Source organism: Pseudorasbora parva, chromosome 19 (genome assembly GCF_024679245.1).
Source record: "Pseudorasbora parva isolate DD20220531a chromosome 19, ASM2467924v1, whole genome shotgun sequence".
Taxonomy (NCBI): domain Eukaryota; kingdom Metazoa; phylum Chordata; class Actinopteri; order Cypriniformes; family Gobionidae; genus Pseudorasbora; species Pseudorasbora parva.
In genome coordinates this window covers 37386277-37404762 of record NC_090190.1, presented here as the reverse complement: position 1 = coordinate 37404762, position 18486 = coordinate 37386277, and the positions used below count along the sequence as shown (strand labels likewise).

At 41.4% G+C, this 18486-nt stretch overlaps 1 protein-coding gene across 1 annotated transcript in view; it reads left to right on the top strand.

Moving 5' to 3' along the window:
- col22a1 (collagen, type XXII, alpha 1) overlaps nt 1–18486 on the top strand; it is an 84888-nt gene that overhangs the window by 31711 nt on the left and 34691 nt on the right. The window contains 12 exon segments of the mRNA XM_067426624.1: nt 33–156; nt 273–548; nt 2094–2174; nt 2993–3109; nt 3995–4039; nt 4149–4211; nt 4407–4445; nt 9245–9298; nt 10089–10142; nt 10230–10283; nt 10580–10633; nt 17824–17868. Coding sequence (XP_067282725.1) covers nt 33–156; nt 273–548; nt 2094–2174; nt 2993–3109; nt 3995–4039; nt 4149–4211; nt 4407–4445; nt 9245–9298; nt 10089–10142; nt 10230–10283; nt 10580–10633; nt 17824–17868 — 1006 coding nt within the window.

Genomic DNA, 18486 nt, shown 5'->3' with positions numbered 1-18486 from the left:
TTAACAAAGCTTTTTTATTTCTTGTGTTGTAGAGATGTCTTGCCTCAGGGCCTGCCTGATGAATATGCCTTTGTGACCACGTTTAAGTTCAGGAAGACCTCTCGTAAGGAAGACTGGTACCTGTGGCAGGTCTATGACAAATACGGCATCCCACAGGTGTGTGCAACTGATCCTGGGGGGCCAATGAGGATCTGATATTTCAATTGCTCTATATTTCACCAAAGGAAACTTATATATAAGCCATATATATATATTCTCCAAATATCCTCCAGGTGTCCATCCGGTTGGATGGAGAGAACCGGGCAGTGGAGTACAACGCCGTGGGCCTGACGAAGGACGCGGTCCGGGCGGTCTTTAAGAACCCAGAGGTGGACAACCTCTTTGACCGTAACTGGCATAAGATTGGCATGAGGGTGGACTCCAAGTCTGTGTCCCTGTTCCTGGACTGCAAGCACATTGAGACGCTGCCCATTGAGGACAGAGAAGACATTGACATCCAGGGAAAGACTGTCATCGGCAAGAGACTCTATGACAGCGTTCCCATTGATGTAAGCACCTATGTTGAGGTTTATTTATACATAAGCCCGTTTGCATGGTACTGCAGAGACAGAATTTGTCTGAATATCACCAGACCAAGCTCAATTTAAGATTGAACATCGGTCTGGGGAGTCTGCTCTGTATTTTCTTTTGGACAAGAGGCGTGATAATCGAGCATAATTCAAATGATTCTGTACGCAATTGGATAGTCCTTAAACCCAATCAGGCCACAAGAGGAGTGATCAACGGGTAATGACCCATCGCCCATGTCATTGTGTTAAACCCACCAATAGCGTGCCAGGTGGATAAGTCAGTTATCAGAGTGGTTCCCACAAAAGTGTAAGAGAAGCAGTAGAAATGAATGTTTCCAGACTGAGCTGCAGGGAGAAATCAAATCACCGGCAGATCAGGCTGGGTTGGGTCCTCAGTCTAATGGGTCCTGCACACTGTGCGATTTTTCAAAATCCTTTGCGAATGTCCCTTGTCAGACTGTACGAACATGATCGCCATGTCACACTGTAAGATCTCATTTGACATTAATGTCAGACTGCACGATAGTTAAGGCGCGCTAAAAACGGACGCGCACAAGAAAACTCACCCGGAGTTTTATATCATCAATGAATGACACGTTCAGTGACAGTGAGCTGCATTACACGCGGGACTGAAATGCTGGCTACAAAGAAATCTCTAGGACTCGTTTTGGTCATAGTTTTTCTTGAAAAACGGAGATATTTGACTGTCGTCGTAGGAGAAGTCACACTGCAGGATTGTGTGCCAAATCTTCTGACACTGCCAGAATTTCGTCTGAGGTAAAATTTGATCGCAGCGCTCATTAATCGGCTGCCGGTGAACATGTCAAACTAACGACCAAAGACGTCAGATTTTAGCCTAGGATCTGAGGAATCTTTTAGGATTTCCTAAATTTGTCCCAGACGGCCAAATCGTGGCCAAAATCACACAGTGTGCACCCGGCTTAAGACAGAATTCCATCGTGATATTCTCTAAAAATAGGTTCATGATCTTCAGAAGTCAGAAGGTATTTAATATGCATATATTTTTAAAGAAATTAATATTTTTTTTCAGTAAGGATGCATTAAATTGATCAATTGTGACAATAAGGACAAATTTTACAAAATATTTATATTTCAAATAAAGGCTTTCTATTGATCAAATAATCCTGAAATAAGCAGTTTCTAGCAAATATGATGCTTTATGACCGTTTTCAACATTGATAAGCCTAATAATTAGTGTTTCTTGAGCAGTAAAGCATAATATTAAAATGATTTCTGAAGGATCATGTGACACTGAAGACTGGAGGAATGATGCTGAAAATTCAGCTTTGATCACAGGAATAAAGTGCATTTTAAAATATATTCCTATCGTATGGAAAATTGTTATTTTAATGTAATGCTGTTTCACAATATTACAGGTTTACTGTGTTTTTGGTCACATAAATACAGCCTTTGTAAAACAAGCTTACTAAGCCCAACATTTTGAACTGTAGTGTATGTTTATGATTCCAAAACATCTAATATAATCTTGTCTTTCCTCTATAGTTTGACCTCCAGAGGATGGTGATCTACTGTGATGGAAAACAGTCTGAGCAAGAGACGTGTTGCGATATTCCTGGTGGCCCAGTAAGTGCATCTGACACACACACACACACACACACACACACAAACACACACACACACACACACACACACACACACACACACACACACACACACACACACACACACACACACACACACACACACACACACACACACGTTGGTCTATGTGGTTTACAGGGACTCTCCATAGGCGTAATGGTTTTTATACCGTACAAACCGTATTTTCTATCCCCTTACACTGCCCCTGCCCCTAAACCTACCCATCACAGGAAACATGCTGCATTTTTACTTTCTCAAAAAAACATCATTTAGTATGTTTTTAAGGCCATTTGAATTATGAGGACATTTGATATGTCCTCATAAACCACATTTATAGTGTAATACCAGTGTAATACCCATGTAGTTATACAAATTTGTGTCCTCATAAACCACATAAACAGGCTCACACACACACACACACACACACACACACACACACACACACACACACACACACACACACACACACACACACACACACACACACACACACACACACACACGTACCTTTACTTTCACCTCATTATGTCTACAAGAAGAATATGTAAATGCATCACCTGGATAATAAGGCAGTCATTTGCTTTCAAACAGTTCAAGCACTAAAGGACTCAGAGATCTTTGTTTGTAGCCCTTGTTGAAGATGATGATGGAGAATATTCGTTGTCCGGTGTCCAGAATGTTGTACTCATGATACTGGACATCCGGAGCTGCTCTGCAATCCTTTTCCTCTTTCTCTCTCTTTCTTTCATAACACATTCAGTCTCTATCCATTTCCTCGTTCACTTTCTATTCTCACTCAGTGTGAACAATCTTTGGCAACCGAGGCCCCACCGGTCCCGCTGCCCACCCCAAAACCAACCAGTGCTGAGCAGAAGAAACCGGCTGGGGTCAACTGCTCCTGTCCTGCAGGGGAAAGGGTAAGACCTTCCAGGTCAAAGGTCACACATTTAAAGCTGGTGAAACCCCATGTTTAACATGTAAAAAAATTGAATATTAGCCTTATGATGCTGTACAGAAACCAAAGTTATTTACAGTACATGAGAAAGAAAAAAACTAAACAGACGTTAATAATTCCTTTCTGAAGCATGTGCTGAAGATATTTTTGTCATGCTAATAATAAGGAATATTTTATGTTCTATAAGTAAAATCTGTGATATTGTTGATTACCACAAACAAATATTTTGGATTATCTCTCAGTTTGTACATGCAAGCAAAAATTAAGTTTACAGTACATATAGTATAGGTATACAGCTATACCTATACTACAGCTATACAGTACATATAGCTACAGGACACTAATATTAAATTAAACATTTTTACATGAGATTACTTTGATAGAATTATTATATAATAATGATAAATAATATAATTTTAACTATATATTTGTTTGTGGTACGAAAACATAAGCATTCCCTTTATATAAACGATATGTATTTATAATGGATAAAATATTTAAAAAAATAATGGGATAATTTTTGTTTAAACCTTTAGGAATATCTTGCCCTATAGACATTTGCAATTTTTTATTTGTTTTTGATTAAAAATGATTGTCTGTGTAAATCAACAGTCATGGATGCTTTCATAGAAATTAGTTTGTATTGAACCTGTATCATTTCTTTAAAGACATAAGGCTGGATATCAATTTTTTTTTTCTTCTCTGAACTTTCTTTTTGTAATGCATTGTTCCTTTTTGTAATGCATTCGTTCTATAATCCCTCTGCTTTCTGACGTCCACTTTCAACATATATCCCCTCATTGCTCTCTCTCTTTCGCTGTTTCTCTCAATCTTTCCCATTCTACAGGGTGAGACAGGTCTACCGGGTGCCATGGGGCCCAAGGGTGAAAAGGTCAAATAGTGTTTCAGTATCACAAGAACTTTAACATGCTTTTGCACATCTCTGGATGCATTTCTGATGGGTTCCTCATTGGCTCTTTGCGTAAACTGTACATCTGCAGGGGGATCCTGGTCTAAAAGGGGCAGAAGGACCGCCAGGTCTCAAAGGGCAGAAAGGAGAACGTGTATGACATTCATACTATCTCTTATAATGCTTCATAAAGCTTTATTAACTGTAACGTAAAACAGCATTGCTGTATATTAGAAATGTTTTCTGCTTTTCACATACATGTTAGTTACAGTTAGAGAAAAGCATGTTTTAATCTCTGCTGTTTCTGGGCCTGGAAAATAATTGGTCGGTGTTGATTGATTATTTGCAGGGCCAGGCTGTCTCTATCAAAGGTGATAGAGGGGAGAAGGTAAGGTCATGAATTTAACAGCCAAACTCCTCAAGATAGACACAGTGAATGTTTAATCTATTATGTGTGTTTGTTTGTGCACGTACGTGTTAAAACTTCGCTCTTCCCTGAACCTAAAGTCTAGGATTCCAAAAAGAACAGCAAAAAAGAAAAGAAAATGGGGAAATTTACATTCTTTTGAGGATAAAAACAATACGAATACCATATTTTGAACAGTAGAATTATGGGTCCGTCAACCTCAGAGGATATGCAAAACAAGAATCTGCGCACTGAACACCCACTCACAGCACTTAAAACAGACATCCTCCGCTGCTCAGCAGACAGACGGTCGGACTCCAGGGCATAATTACCTCAGAATAATGTCATAATTAGCCTCTATCAGTCAGAGATACTTACGGGAGAAATAGACGTTGGGAACAGAACGGCAACTGCCATCGTTTAAACATTTACTTGTGCTTATTGCGATATCAGTAAATGTCTAGATTTCACTCATTTGATCTGTGTAGAGTTCTCAAAAAAAGTTGTATTTTGAGATTTCCTCTGGACCAAATTTAGATGCCAGCCGACACCCACAGCTAGAAAAATGCTGTATGCTGGATTTGCCAGCGGAATTTCCTGTGAGTGCCTCAGGCAAATGTAGTTATTGACCCCTACTGTGCTGCAGCAGATTAAAGGTTGGGTAGGCATTTTTCAGAGATGTTAGCAATAGCAAGCTAGCTTTGAAAGCATAAGATCCCACCCTCCCTTTGGAGCGTCTCCAAAGCCACACCTCCTCCAAAACACATGAACGCACACAGCAGAGTCTGCAAATTGCTATGATACGAGATTATATTATATCATACGTATGATATGATATAACATACATAATATGTATATGATATTATGTGCTCAAAGCACATAACATTACAATAATAATGAACATAAACAACTTAAATGGATACTCCACCACTTTCTTTTTCATATTAAACTGTTATTCCCTTAAAAAAAGCAAGTTGACACATACCTCTCTCGTCTCAGTGCGTGCACTAGAACAAACTGGAACAAATCGCCTACCCTGCCCTTAAAGGTGCAAAATGTAGGATCTTTGCAGTAAAAAAAAACAAAAACCACCAGTGTTACATTTTTTTTTCAGTCAAGTTCTTACAATATCCCAAATGTTTCCAACTATTTGTAAATTGTGAAAAAATTGCTATTTTACCCAAGGAGCCGAGACGTCTGAGGGAGTCAATTGCGCCATATCTGCGTTACCCATCTGCATTTGCAGTTTTATTGGGCAGAATCACTTTATTCTTAGCAGTGTGAACAAGTGTCACAGCAGCAGCTAAGTAATGTCATAATATCATTTTAAAGACACTTAAATGTATCTGATATGATAAGCAGAGCTGCGTTACCTCATACTCATGACCGGAAAAGCAGAAATGGCGCCGGCGACTTTGTACCATCATAATAAAAGTCCCGCTGTTCTCAAGCGTGTGTTCGGCAACAATCGCTCCAGCAGCCTTGTTCAGCTCAGTCGTGCTCTGTTTCATAACTACAGTAACGTTAATAACCGCATCCATGAACATGATGAGTCCTATCCTGATTCTTTTCCACCGGCTGTGAGGTGAAGACCACATGTCCTGAGATTCTGAGCTCAAACTTGGCGTCATCAAACTACACCTTTGTTTTGAAAAGGCAACCTCTAGCGGACGGAAAAGTTACATAGTGTAGCTTTAACCACTACAAAACAACTTTACTATTGCTCATATGGTTTAGATCAAACCCTTAAGTGTTCTGTTACTTTTAGGCACAGTAAAAAAATCTTACTTTTGTAATGTTTTCCAGTACAAATAACTAAACATTCTTAAATAATAAAAACATCAACGTCGGTAAGAAACAGAATAAACAATTGTCCTTTCTTCCCTATTGTGATGTATGTCAGAAAAAAAACGGCTTCTAAAACAAAAACAAATGTGAGTGGGACTTTATTTCGTTGTGTTTTGAGTGGCAGGTTGTCTCGCCCTCGCTCTTGTGAACATGTCTTCAGAGAAGAAGAAAGATGTCATTGCAAGAGGGAGGGGAAGTTATTTTGATTTAAGATTATGAGGCCCAGTAGATAAAACATTCACAATAAATACCACTATATATTTTTTTACATACAATAGATTTGATTAAACTTTCAACTTCGTATCAGCATTGTGGACACAAAAATGTATTATTGTTATGCATGATTATGCATTTGCTTGTGTGTGTATTTATGCGTCAGTGATTTGCATGAGTGTCCATGCGTGTATGTACTATATGTGTTCACTCTGTGTATGTGAATGTATGTCTGTGTACTCACAAGTATCCATGTGTTATAATGTTAGCTATAGCATATCGAGGAGTTGGCTGGTTAAAGTGCATGATGCCACAAACGCATGTTTGTGTTTGAGGTGTTGCTCTGTCTCTGTCTCTCTTAACCTCTTTTATGTGGTCACGTTGTGAAAACTTTCACGCTAAAAATCATGTTGGAACTGTGGTGCAGACTTGCAGGAGTTCACACGTGCTTTTGACATTCTGAAAGAGGTGTTACCACATATTGAAGGAAAAATGGGCAAGTGTAAGGATTTGAGTTTGACGAGGGCCAAATTGTGATGGCTAGACGACTGGGTCGGAGCATCTCCAAAACTGCAGCTCTTGTGGGCTGTTCCCGATCTGCAGTGGTCGGTATCAAAAGTGGTTCAAGGAAGGAACAGTGATGAACCGGCCACAGGGTCATGGGCGGCCAAGGCTCATTGATGAATATGGGGAGCGAAGGCTGGCCCGTGTGGTCCGATCAAACAGACGAGCTACTGGAGCTCAGATTGCTCAAGAAGTTAATGCTGGTTCTGATAGAAAAGTGTCAGAATACACAGAGCATCACAGTTTGTTGCGTATGGAGCTGGATAGCCACAGACCAGTCAGGGTGCCCATGCTGACACCTGTCCACAGACGGAAGTGCCAACAGTGGGCACGTGGAGCATCAGAACTGGACCTCAGAGCAATGGAAGAAGGTGGCACTGTCTGATAAATCACGTTTTTCTTTTACATCACATGGATGACCGGATGCGTGTGCGTCCCTTAGCTGGGGAACACATATGGCACCAGGATGCACTATGAGAAGGCAAGCTGGAGGAGGCAGTGTGATGCTTTGGGCAATGTTCTGCTGGGAAACCTTGGGTCCGGCCATTCATGTGGATGTTACTTTGACCCGTACCACCTACCTAAGCATTGTTGCACTCTTTCAGCAGGATAATGCGCCCTGCCACAAAGCAAAAATGGTTCAGGAATGGGTTTGAGGTGTTGACTTGACCTCCACATTCCCCAGATCTCAATCCAGTTGAGCATCTGTGGGATGTGCTGAACAAACAAGTCCGATCCATGGAGGGCCCACCTCACAACTTACAGGACTTAAAAGATCTGCTGCTAACATATTGGTGCCAGATCTTAGGGCCAGATACCACAGCACACCTTCAGGGGACTAGTGGAGTCTATGCCTCGATGGGTCAGGGCTGTTTTGGCAGCAAAAGGAGGACCAACACAATATTAGTGCACCTGACATGTTTGTGTTAGTTCTGGTTCTCAAATCTGATTGGCTGAGAGCTTTTCTCAGAAATGTTGTTGTGTTTTATTTATGCATTTTATTTTTTCTCTGAGGTGGACATTACTGCAACAGATTGTCATTACAACAGCTTAACAAATTGAAATATCATCTCAACAATATGCTATATAGCTCATCAGCTCTCTATGTTGTGGTCATTTTGTTTTGTTACTCTCTTTTGGTGGTGTGTATCATTTATCGGCTGGCTCTATCGAAGTGCGAGGAACTTTGAGAGTAATTACAGGCTGTCAGCTGCAGCGTGTGAAGTCGTTACTATAATCAGGTCATAAAAGCTTTTCTCTTGTACTGTTCAACTCTCAGAATTCCAGGAGATTCCCTGGAGTGCACGAGACGTCTGAAAGGCAAGATATATAAGCAACTATTTCTATAGGGTTCCTTAGTGGTGTTTAACATTGGTGTGTGATTAATTACCTTGACTAGAACTGACTGCTGTTGGCCTCTTTTTATATTTGAATCTCATAAGCCTTTCTACATAATTGATGCCCTTATTACAGTATGTGATTCTATGTGAATGAAGATGGAAATATTGTGGTTATATCTGATATAAATCTCAACCTTTTGGTTGGCTGGTTTGTTAGTCATGTTTTTTGATAATGAATCATTATTGGTTTGAAGGTCAGATTTTTCAGCTTTTTACAGGAACATTTTGAACTGTATGTAAATAAAAGTGTGCTTCACATGTAGACAGTATATCGACAATATCACGATGGCATTCTGCCAGCCTGATCTGCCGGTGATTTGATTTCTCCCTGCAGCTCAGTCTGGAAACCTGAACATTCATTTCTACTGCTTGTTACACTTTTGTGGGAACCAATCACAGACTGGCTTATCCACCTGGCACGCTATTGGTGGGTTTAACACGATGTCAGATAGAGAAGCGATGGGTTGTTGACCGTTGATCACTCCTCTTGTGGTCTGATTGGTTGAAGGACTATCCAATTGCGTACAGAGTCATTTGAATAATGCTCGTTGATCACGCCTCTTGTGCAAAAGAAAATACAGAGCAGACTCCCCAGACCGATGTTCAATCTTAAATTGAGCTTGGTCTGGTGATAGTCAGACAACTTCACATGCATTTGGCCCCATAAAACATGTACAGCACACACTGAAGGATAAACGTCCAGGAGTCATATGATCTTATTGCAAAGCCATACTGAAATTACATCTCTCTTCACAGGGGGACAGCGGCGAGCGTGGTGAATCTGGAGCCAGAGGAGACAAAGGACAAAGAGTAAGATGTACTTTTTTTTTTAAGTAGACATGAAATGGTATTTGCATTTAACTTGCACTTTGGTTCAAAAGTTTAGGGTCGGTAATATTTTTAGATTTTTTTCAAAAAAGACATTTCACCAGATCTGCATTTATTCAATCAAAAATACAGTAGAAACATTAATATTGGTGAATGCTATTACCATGTAAAACAACAGTTACTACTTTAATTTAAAATGTAATTTATTCCTGTGATGCAAAGCTGAATTCTCAGCATCATTACTCCACTCTTCAGTCACATAATCTTTCAGAAATTATTTTAATCAGCTGATTTTCTGCTCAAGAAAAAAAAAATATTGATACAAATATTTTTAAAAAGAAGGTTCAAAAGAACAGCATTTATTATATTTACATCCATGTATTATTTTAAATAGATATCTTTGTAACATTAAAAATGCCAATTTAATGCATCCTTGCTGAATAAGATACTCATTTCTTTCCAAAAATATTACTGACCACAAACTGTGTATCTAATATAACAGATTTAAAAAAAACAGAATATTCGGCAACAAAAAAAAATTATGATAATATAATGTTGGATTTGGTATTGTACATCTGTTTTGTGTTTTCTGTTGGTATTGTGTATGGTTTGTGAATGCTCTGATCTCATTGGTTAGTTTTATTTTTCCACACCCATGCAGCCTTGGTTACATCAGCAAATGTCTAAACCTTCTTAATGATCCCATTGCTGAGAGGACACACTGATATGTTCATAAGAAAACATAAACGTTTTGTTTATTTGGTTATTTTAGGGATCGGATGGTTTACCAGGCCTGGCTGGGAAACATGGTGATAAGGGACAACGAGTGAGTAAAAAATTTGTTTTTCGGAAAGTAGCCGGTATGTTTTGATGGTGTATTGACCAAGCATGTCATGTTTGTGCCGATGAACAGGGTGAACCAGGAGTTGCAGGTGAAGCTGGGCTGCCTGGACCTCTCGGACCAAAGGTAAATCATCACCTCCTGTAGAGGTGGTAGAAGAAGAGGTAGAATATGTATGAAGAGGTAGCATATGTATGATTAGATCAGTCAAAACACTAACTTTTCAGCAGTCTTAACAATTGTGGATGTTACCCATAAAATTAAATCAACATCAAATTTAAAATATTGCACAAAATCATGTGTTCATTGTTTTCTTTATCTGTGTTATCTGTGTTGCTGTGTTATCATTTTTGGGATCTATTTCTGTCACTGTTATAGATGTTCTTCTCATTTTTAACATGATCTCTCCTGCTTTCATTCAGGGTATCCAAGGTGATTCTGGTCCACCCGGAGCACCAGGTCCTCAAGGGGTGTCTGTAAGTATGACCTGTATGTTTAAAGCAACTGCTTATACTTATGATTATGGAAGCCCAATTCTGCCTCAGACTTTATCATAACTTCAATTTTTAATTCTTAAAAGGTTAGTTCACCCAAAAAGGAAAACTGTCATTATTTACTCACCCTTAAGTTATTCCAAACCCACAAGACTTTCATTTATCTTCGGAACACACATATTTATGAAATCTTTTTATTGAAATTTTCTGTCCCTCCATTGGCAGTCCATGCAACTACCACTTTGACACATCAAAGAGTTAAAAATAGATGCGGGCAGTTTAGTCTAAATCATTTAAAGAGACTCGATCTCTTTATATGATGAGCAGATTGAGTTTAGTCTTTTATTTTAAAGCTGAACTGAACTTAGTTTGACCCGAAAGAACAAACCTTGTGCAGAAGCTCAAACGTGCTGCGAAACACGAGAATGAACCTCATTGGTTCTTGCAGAAGCTCAAACGTGCTGCGTAACACGAGAATGAACCTCATTGGTTCTTGCTGAAGCTCAAACGTGCTGCATAACACGAGAATGAACCTCATTGGTTCTTGCTGAAGCTCAAACGTGCTGCGTAACACTAAAATGAACCTCATTGGTTCTTGCTGAAGCTCAAACGTGCTGCGTAACACTAGAATGAACCTCATTGGTTCTTGCTGAAGCTCAAACGTGCTGTGTAACACGAGAATGAACCTCATTGGTTCTTGCAGAAGCTCAAACGTGCTGCGTAACACGAGAATGAACCTCATTGGTTCTTGCAGAAGCTCAAACGTGCTGCGTAACACTAGAACGAACCTCATTGGTTCTTGCTGAAGCTCAAACGTGCTGCGTAACACTAGAATGAACCTCATTGGTTCTCGCTGAAGCTCAAACGTGCTGCGTAACACGAGAATGAACCTCATTGGTTCTTGCGGAAGCTCAAACGTGCTGTGTAACACTAGAATGAACCTCATTGGTTCTTGCTGAAGCTCAAACGTGCTGCGTAACACTAGAATGAACCTCATTGGTTCTTGCTGAAGCTCAAACGTGCTGCGTAACACGAGAATGAACCTCATTGGTTCTTGTTGAAGCTCAAACGTGCTGCGTAACACGAGAATGAACCTCATTGGTTCTTGCGGAAGCTCAAACGTGCTGCGTAACACGAGAATGAACCTCATTGGTTCTTGCGGAAGCTCAAACGTGCTGCGTAACACGAGAATGAACCTCATTGGTTCTTGCTGAAGCTCAAACGTGCTGCGTAACACGAGAATGAACCTCATTGGTTTGTGCAGAAGCTCAAACGTGCTGCGTAACACTAAAATGAACCTCATTGGTTCTTGCTGAAGCTCAAACGTGCTGCATAACACGAGAATGAACCTCATTGGTTCTTGCTGAAGCTCAAACGTGCTGCGTAACACTAAAATGAACCTCATTGGTTCTTGCTGAAGCTCAAACGTGCTGCATAACACGAGAATGAACCTCATTGGTTCTTGCTGAAGCTCAAACGTGCTGCGTAACACTAGAATGAACCTCATTGGTTCTTGCTGAAGCTCAAACGTGCTGCGTAACACGAGAATGAACCTCATTGGTTCTTGCGGAAGCTCAAACGTGCTGCGTAACACAAGAATGAACCTCATTGGTTCTTGCTGAAGCTCAAACGTGCTGCGTAACACTAGAATGAACCTCATTGGTTCTCGCTGAAGCTCAAACGTGCTGCGTAACACGAGAATGAACCTCATTGGTTCTTGCGGAAGCTCAAACGTGCTGCGTAACACTAGAATGAACCTCATTGGTTCTTGCTGAAGCTCAAACGTGCTGCGTAACACTAGAATGAACCTCATTGGTTCTCGCTGAAGCTCAAACGTGCTGCGTAACACAAGAATGAACCTCATTGGTTCTCGCAGAAGCTCAAACGTGCTGCGTAACACTAGAATGAACCTCATTGGTTCTCGCGGAAGCTCAAACGTGCTGCGTAACACTAGAATGAACCTCATTGGTTCTCGCGGAAGCTCAAACGTGCTGCGTAACACGAGAATGAACCTCATTGGTTCTTGCTGAAGCTCAAACGTGCTGCGTAACACTAGAATGAACCTCATTGGTTCTTGCTGAAGCTCAAACGTGCTGCGTAACACTAGAAAGAACCTCATTGGTTCTTGCTGAAGCTCAAACGTGCTGCGTAACACTAGAATGAACCTCATTGGTTCTTGCTGAAGCTCAAACGTGCTGCGTAACACTAGAATGAACCTCATTGGTTCTTGCAGAAGCTCAAACGTGCTGCGTAACACGAGAATGAACCTCATTGGTTCTTGCTGAAGCTCAAACGTGCTGCGTAACACTAGAACGAACCTCATTGGTTCTTGCTGAAGCTCAAACGTGCTGCGTAACACTAGAACGAACCTCATTGGTTCTTGCTGAAGCTCAAACGTGCTGCGTAACACGAGAATGAACCTCATTGGTTCTTGCTGAAGCTCAAACGTGCTGCGTAACACGAGAATGAACCTCATTGGTTCTTGCTGAAGCTCAAACGTGCTGCGTAACACGAGAATGAACCTCATTGGTTCTTGCTGAAGCTCAAACGTGCTGCGTAACACTAGAATGAACCTCATTGGTTCTTGCTGAAGCTCAAACGTGCTGCGTAACACGAGAATGAACCTCATTGGTTCTTGTTGAAGCTCAAACGTGCTGCGTAACACGAGAATGAACCTCATTGGTTCTTGCTGAAGCTCAAACGTGCTGCGTAACACTAGAATGAACCTCATTGGTTCTTGCTGAAGCTCAAACGTGCTGCGTAACACTAGAATGAACCTCATTGGTTCTTGCTGAAGCTCAAAACGTGCTGCGTATCACTAGAATGAACCTCATTGGTTCTTGCTGAAGCTCAAACGTGCTGCGTATCACTAGAATGAACCTCATTGGTTCTTGCAGAAGCTCAAACGTGCTGCGTAACACTAGAATGAACCTCATTGGTTCTTGCTGAAGCTCAAACGTGCTGCGTAACACTAGAATGAACCTCATTGGTTCTTGCAGAAGCTCAAACGTGCTGCGTAACACGAGAATGAACCTCATTGGTTCTTGCAGAAGCTCAAACGTGCTGCGTAACACGAGAATGAATCTCATTGGTTCTTGCAGAAGCTCAAACGTGCTGCGTAACACGAGAATGAACCTCATTGGTTCTTGCTGAAGCTCAAACGTGCTGCGTAACACTAGAATGAACCTCATTGGTTCTTGCTGAAGCTCAAACGTGCTGCGTAACACTAGAATGAACCTCATTGGTTCTTGCGGAAGCTCAAACGTGCTGCGTAACACGAGAATGAACCTCATTGGTTCTTGCGGAAGCTCAAACGTGCTGCGTAACACGAGAATGAACCTCATTGGTTCTTGCTGAAGCTCAAACGTGCTGCGTAACACTAGAATGAACCTCATTGGTTCTTGCTGAAGCTCAAACATGCTGCGTAACACGAGAATGAACCTCATTGGTTCTTGCTGAAGCTCAAACGTGCTGCGTAACACGAGAATGAACCTCATTGGTTCTTCCTGAAGCTCAAACGTGCTGCGTAACACGAGAATGAACCTCATTGGTTCTTGCTGAAGCTCAAACGTGCTGCGTAACACGAGAATGAACCTCATTGGTTCTTGCTGAAGATCAAACGTGCTGCGTAACACGAGAATGAACCTCATTGGTTCTTGCTGAAGCTCAAACGTGATGCGTAACACTAGAATGAACCTCATTAGTTCTTGCTGAAGCTCAAACGTGCTGCGTAACACTAGAAAGAACCTCATTGGTTCTTGCTGAAGCTCAAACGTGCTGCGTAACACTAGAATGAACCTCATTGGTTCTTGCTGAAGCTCAAACGTGCTGCGTAACACTAGAATGAACCTCATTGGTTCTTGCAGAAGCTCAAACGTGCTGCGTAACACGAGAATGAACCTCATTGGTTCTTGCTGAAGCTCAAACGTGCTGCGTAACACTAGAACGAACCTCATTGGTTCTTGCTGAAGCTCAAACGTGCTGCGTAACACTAGAACGAACCTCATTGGTTCTTGCTGAAGCTCAAACGTGCTGCGTAACACTAGAATGAACCTCATTGGTTCTTGCTGAAGCTCAAAACGTGCTGCGTATCACTAGAATGAACCTCATTGGTTCTTGCTGAAGCTCAAACGTGCTGCGTATCACTAGAATGAACCTCATTGGTTCTTGCAGAAGCTCAAACGTGCTGCGTAACACTAGAATGAACCTCATTGGTTCTTGCTGAAGCTCAAACGTGCTGCGTAACACTAGAATGAACCTCATTGGTTCTTGCAGAAGCTCAAACGTGCTGCGTAACACGAGAATGAACCTCATTGGTTCTTGCAGAAGCTCAAACGTGCTGCGTAACACGAGAATGAATCTCATTGGTTCTTGCAGAAGCTCAAACGTGCTGCGTAACACGAGAATGAACCTCATTGGTTCTTGCTGAAGCTCAAACGTGCTGCGTAACACTAGAATGAACCTCATTGGTTCTTGCTGAAGCTCAAACGTGCTGCGTAACACTAGAATGAACCTCATTGGTTCTTGCTGAAGCTCAAACGTGCTGCGTAACACTAGAATGAACCTCATTGGTTCTTGCGGAAGCTCAAACGTGCTGCGTAACACGAGAATGAACCTCATTGGTTCTTGCGGAAGCTCAAACGTGCTGCGTAACACGAGAATGAACCTCATTGGTTCTTGCGGAAGCTCAAACGTGCTGCGTAACACGAGAATGAACCTCATTGGTTCTTGCTGAAGCTCAAACGTGCTGCGTAACACTAGAATGAACCTCATTGGTTCTTGCTGAAGCTCAAACATGCTGCGTAACACGAGAATGAACCTCATTGGTTCTTGCTGAAGCTCAAACGTGCTGCGTAACACGAGAATGAACCTCATTGGTTCTTCCTGAAGCTCAAACGTGCTGCGTAACACGAGAATGAACCTCATTGGTTCTTGCTGAAGCTCAAACGTGCTGCGTAACACGAGAATGAACCTCATTGGTTCTTGCTGAAGCTCAAACGTGCTGCGTAACACGAGAATGAACCTCATTGGTTCTTGCTGAAGCTCAAACGTGATGCGTAACACTAGAATGAACCTCATTGGTTCTTGCTGAAGCTCAAACGTGCTGTGTAACACTAGAATGAACCTCATTGGTTCTTGCAGAAGCTCAAACGTGCTGCGTAACACGAGAATGAACCTCATTGGTTCTTGCTGAAGCTCAAACGTGATGCATAACACTAGAATGAACCTCATTGGTTCTTGCTGAAGCTCAAACGTGCTGCGTAACACGAGAATGAACCTCATTGGTTCTTGCAGAAGCTCAAACGTGCTGCGTAACACGAGAATGAACCTCATTGGTTCTTGCTGAAGCTCAAACGTGATGCGTAACACTAGAATGAACCTCATTGGTTCTTGCTGAAGCTCAAACGTGCTGCGTAACACGAGAATGAACCTCATTGGTTCTTGCTGAAGCTCAAACGTGCTGCGTAACTCGAGAATGAACCTCATTGGTTCTTGCTGAAGCTCAAACGTGCTGCGTAACACGAGAATGAACCTCATTGGTTCTTGCTGAAGCTCAAACGTGCTGCGTAACACGAGAATGAACCTCATTGGTTCTTGCTGAAGCTCAAACGTGATGCGTAACACTAGAATGAACCTCATTGGTTCTTGCTGAAGCTCAAACGTGCTGCGTAACACGAGAATGAACCTCATTGGTTCTTGCTGAAGCTCAAACGTGCTGCGTAACACTAGAATGAACCTCATTGGTTCTTGCTGAAGCTCAAACGTGCTGCGTAACACTAGAATGAACCTCATTGGTTCTTGCTGAAGCTCAAATGTGCTGCGTAACACGAGAATGAACCTCATTGGTTCTTGCTGAAGCTCAAACGTGCTGCGTAACACGAGAATGAACCTCATTGGTTCTTGCTGAAGCTCAAACGTGCTGCGTAACACTAGAATGAACCTCATTGGTTCTTGCGGAAGCTCAAACGTGCTGCGTAACACGAGAATGAACCTCATTGGTTCTTGCGGAAGCTCAAACGTGCTGCGTAACACGAGAATGAACCTCATTGGTTCTTGCGGAAGCTCAAACGTGCTGCGTAACACGAGAATGAACCTCATTGGTTCTTGCGGAAGCTCAAACGTGCTGCGTAACACGAGAATGAACCTCATTGGTTCTTGCTGAAGCTCAAACGTGCTGCGTAACACTAGAATGAACCTCATTGGTTCTTGCTGAAGCTCAAACGTGCTGTGTAACACTAGAATGAACCTCATTGGTTCTTGCAGAAGCTCAAATGTGCTGCGTAACACGAGAATGAACCTCATTGGTTCTTGCTGAAGCTCAAACGTGCTGCGTAACAGTAGAATGAACCTCATTGGTTCTTGCAGAAGCTCAAACGTGCTGCGTAACACGAGAATGAACCTCATTGGTTCTTGCTGAAGCTCAAACGTGCTGCGTAACACTAGAATGAACCTCATTGGTTCTTGCTGAAGCTCAAACGTGCTGCGTAACACTAGAATGAACCTCATTGTCTCCTGCTCATCAAGCAAACATGCTTGAGTTTCTGGTTGCCACAACTCCAATCGATTGTGTGTGTTGAAGAACGTTAATATGTGAATAAAAGCCTACATTAAATCTTTTCATCATAGAAAAAAAATCATCTTTTCAGAGGATTTGGACTAAACCGTTCAATTCATATCAATTCATATAAAACCATATGTACAGGCATAAAATTAGTGCGTTTAATCCAGCACACAGCATTGTTTCGGATGTTCAGTAAGCAAGCTCCGTTGCAATCAGGTTGTGACCGTATCCCTTTTCCTTTGGCTTCGGTAACTTTAGGTTCGCTGTTAAAAATGCCAGTGTGAACGCTAAACAGACCGGGACTATATGTTTTGTTTTTGTTTTTTGTGTGAACGCACAAAAGTGAGAATGCACCCATTATTTTGAACTAATATTTAGATTTTTTTCTTCTATTTTCATTTTAAAGTTTTAGTTTGTTTTGGTTTGTTTTTATGTGCTCTTTTTTAATATGTTTTAGTTTTTATTACATCGTTAAACTATATGAAAATAAGAAATGTTAAACTTTTCTTAAAATAGCTGAACTTTTTTTTATTGTTTTATTTTTATTCAACCATAATAACCCTGATGTGAAGATTGGAACATATTAAGATCATGTTGTGCTTTTCGCCAGGGTGGTGCCGGAAAAAAAGGAGACAAAGGATCCTCTGGAGATAGGGTAAAGGATGACTGACACCTGTGTGTTAAAACAACTACGTTCCCACAAACATCATTACTTAGGCTTAGTGATGTAAACAAATCATGAAGTTTGGCACATAACTCATCCTGCACCAGATCACGCATTCAGACAGGAATGATTCTTAAATCATGCAGCATTTTTCACATGTCTGCAATATTTGCATCATCATCAGAAAATGAAATGTAAAAAATGTAGTTTAGTTTGGCATTGCAGAACCTTTCACCCACTTCAAGGCCTGGGACAATGTTCCCGGTTGCCTTCCCCTTGTCAGCACCCCTGTTTTAGTTTGGATGCTTTGAAATAACTTGGACAGAGTCCAAACTAGTCATTCTCACAAAGCACTGTACATACCTGTCAGATCCAAAACACTACAGAGGGAGTATTTCTACACACAGGCAGACTAATAACTCAAACAGATGTCACGGCGCAGATGCAGAATCCATATTTCCTGTTCTGCGGGGGTGTTGTGCACACAGACAGTTTCACATGGCACAGTATTGCCGTCATTCCAGAGTCTGTCCAACGGTCCACCTCCACACACGTTGAGAGCTGTTAAGACAAATTTGACTTTTCTAAAACAAACTTTGAAGCAGATTT